Source organism: Saccoglossus kowalevskii, chromosome 10 (genome assembly GCF_978046115.1).
Source record: "Saccoglossus kowalevskii chromosome 10, keSacKowa6.1, whole genome shotgun sequence".
NCBI classification, from domain to species: domain Eukaryota; kingdom Metazoa; phylum Hemichordata; class Enteropneusta; family Harrimaniidae; genus Saccoglossus; species Saccoglossus kowalevskii.
The window spans coordinates 6,144,024-6,146,381 of NC_140650.1; the positions used below are offsets into that span (position 1 = coordinate 6,144,024).

At 38.0% G+C, this 2,358-nt stretch overlaps 1 protein-coding gene across 1 annotated transcript; it reads left to right on the plus strand.

Moving 5' to 3' along the window:
- The first annotated feature begins 1,693 nt into the window (after positions 1-1,693).
- LOC102804559 (uncharacterized) lies at positions 1,694-2,023 on the plus strand. Its single transcript, XM_006819906.2, has one exon. The coding sequence runs from the start codon at positions 1,694-1,696 to the stop codon at positions 2,021-2,023; it is 330 nt and encodes a 109-aa protein (XP_006819969.2).
- The last annotated feature ends 335 nt before the right edge of the window (positions 2,024-2,358 follow it).

Consider the following 2,358-nt stretch of genomic DNA (forward strand, 5'->3'; position numbering starts at 1 on the left):
GAGTTTCAACTTATTTGCATATTCAATTATTTTTTGTTAATATCTTGTGAATTATTAGTCCAAATAAGATTATACTTGGTATAGATATACTTGATATGTCAATATATCGTATGTGCCTTGTAATGTTGATTTTCAATCTTTCTACCCGATTTTATACATATACATGCAAACTTTATAATTCATAGCCAACTATAATCACATCTGACAAGTAGGGGCTGTGTCATCTTCAGATGACTTGTTTACAATAACAAAATTATTTATTTCACATGGTAATCATATTTATGGTTAAATCCATCTGATATGGTTATCAAGTAATAAGCAATTTTTTCAAAATAATTCCAGGATGTCCTGGTAGACCAGGCAGACCTTGTAGTCCTGGAGGAACAGATTGCCCAACTCTAAAATCTGAGACATTGCCACCCAATGTTGGTGAAGCTGGTGGCCCTGAGGGACCAGGTGGACATGGAGGACCATATGGACTAGGTAGCCCCGGAGGACCTACATTATCTGCTGAAAAGAAAGAAGATTTGAAAATACCTGAAATTGTTGGGACCTGTGGGCCCTGCTGGCCCTACACTTATTCCAGATATTGGGGAACCAGTTGCTCTTGGTGATCCTGGAGGTCCAGGTGGACAAGGGAGACCAGGAGGCCCTGGTGGCCCAGGAAGTCCTGATGACCAAGAAAGCACTAGTGGAACAGAAGGTTCTGGTGGACTAGTGCCATTGGTTTGTATCTCCTTGCACATTTTTTGTTTAATTTTGGAACTATATATCCTTTATACTGAAAATGTAAAAATATTATCTTTATAAAAATGTATATTCTCAGAAATGAGCAGGCTGGATTTCGGAAGGGAAGAGGCACAACAGAACAAATATTCATTTTACGTAATATTATTGAACAGGTCAAAGAATGGCAAGCAACACTATACGTTAATTTCATTGACTTTGAAAAAGCATTCGATTCTGTGCACCGAGACAGCCTTTGGAGAATAATGAGAATGTATGGAATACCAGAAAAGTTAACCAGTCTTGTGAAAGCTTTTTATGATGACTTCAAATGTGCAGTGATACATCAAGGGGAAACATCGGAATCATTTGACATCAAAACAGGAGTAAAACAAGGCTGCAATATGTCAGGTTTTTTGTTTCTCATAGTGGTTGATTGGACAATGAGAAGGACTGTACAAAATGGCGAAACAGGAATTAGCTGGAAGTTTACATCAAAGTTGGATGACTTGGATTTCGCAGATGATTTGGCGCTAATAGCATCCACAAAACAACATATCCAACAAAAAACTGACAGGATTTTTACAGAAGCTCAACGAGTTGGTCTAAAAGTGAATTCCCAGAAGACAAAATTAATGAGAATTAATGCAAGAAATGTTGACAGAATTTACATCAATGGCAAAGTTGTTGAAGATGTCAACGAATTTGTGTACCTGGGTGCAACCTTAACAAAATCAGGAGGAGGAATGGGAGACATGGAAAACAGAATTTCAAAGGGGAGAAATGCATTCAGTCAGGCAGCTTAATAAAATATGGAACAGTAACAAAATCAAGAGAGCAACAAAACTCAAGTTGTACAAATCATTGGTGTTGTCAGTGCTGTTATATGGATCTGAAACCTGGAAGATGACAAAAGCGCGACGAAAGAAAACTCAATACTTTTCAAACAAAGTGTTTAAGGAGGATAATGAAGATAAAATGGCAAGACCATGTTAGGAATGAAGAACTGCTAACCAGGACTGGGATGGAGAAATTGAGCACTACAGTAATGAAGAGGAGATGGAAATTTATTGGGCACACCTTAAGGGAGGAACCCACAAGCATCTGTAACACAGCATTGACATGGGCACCAGAAGGGAAAAGGAAATGGGGTAGACCCAAAACAACTTGGCGACGCACTGTAGAGAAGGAAAGAAACAAGGCTGGATGGAAGTCATGGGCGGAAGCCAGAGTTGCAGCAGCTGATAGGACAGAATGGAGACGTTCAGTGGAGGCCCTACAATGTATGTGCCACTAGGCATCTGGAGGATAGGTAACAGGTAACATATTCACCTTATGTATCACAGCTGTGCCTGTTTGATACCTGGATAGTAGTGACATTATTAAAGTTGACTGTAATAACTGGTAAGTCAGTGAATTATGTGTTGAATTTAACTTGTACACCACATCAAAATTTATAATTCTTAACGTTTAAAATTTTTAAAACAAAAATTATTATGCTTTTCTCATTAGCATGTGTATCTGGACAATTGGACTGCACTCAATATGATTGTAAAGGTGGGCACTAAAACACTAATCAGTTACTCAATGACAGACATCATAATAACAATTTTTATTTCAGTCAAACTCAAT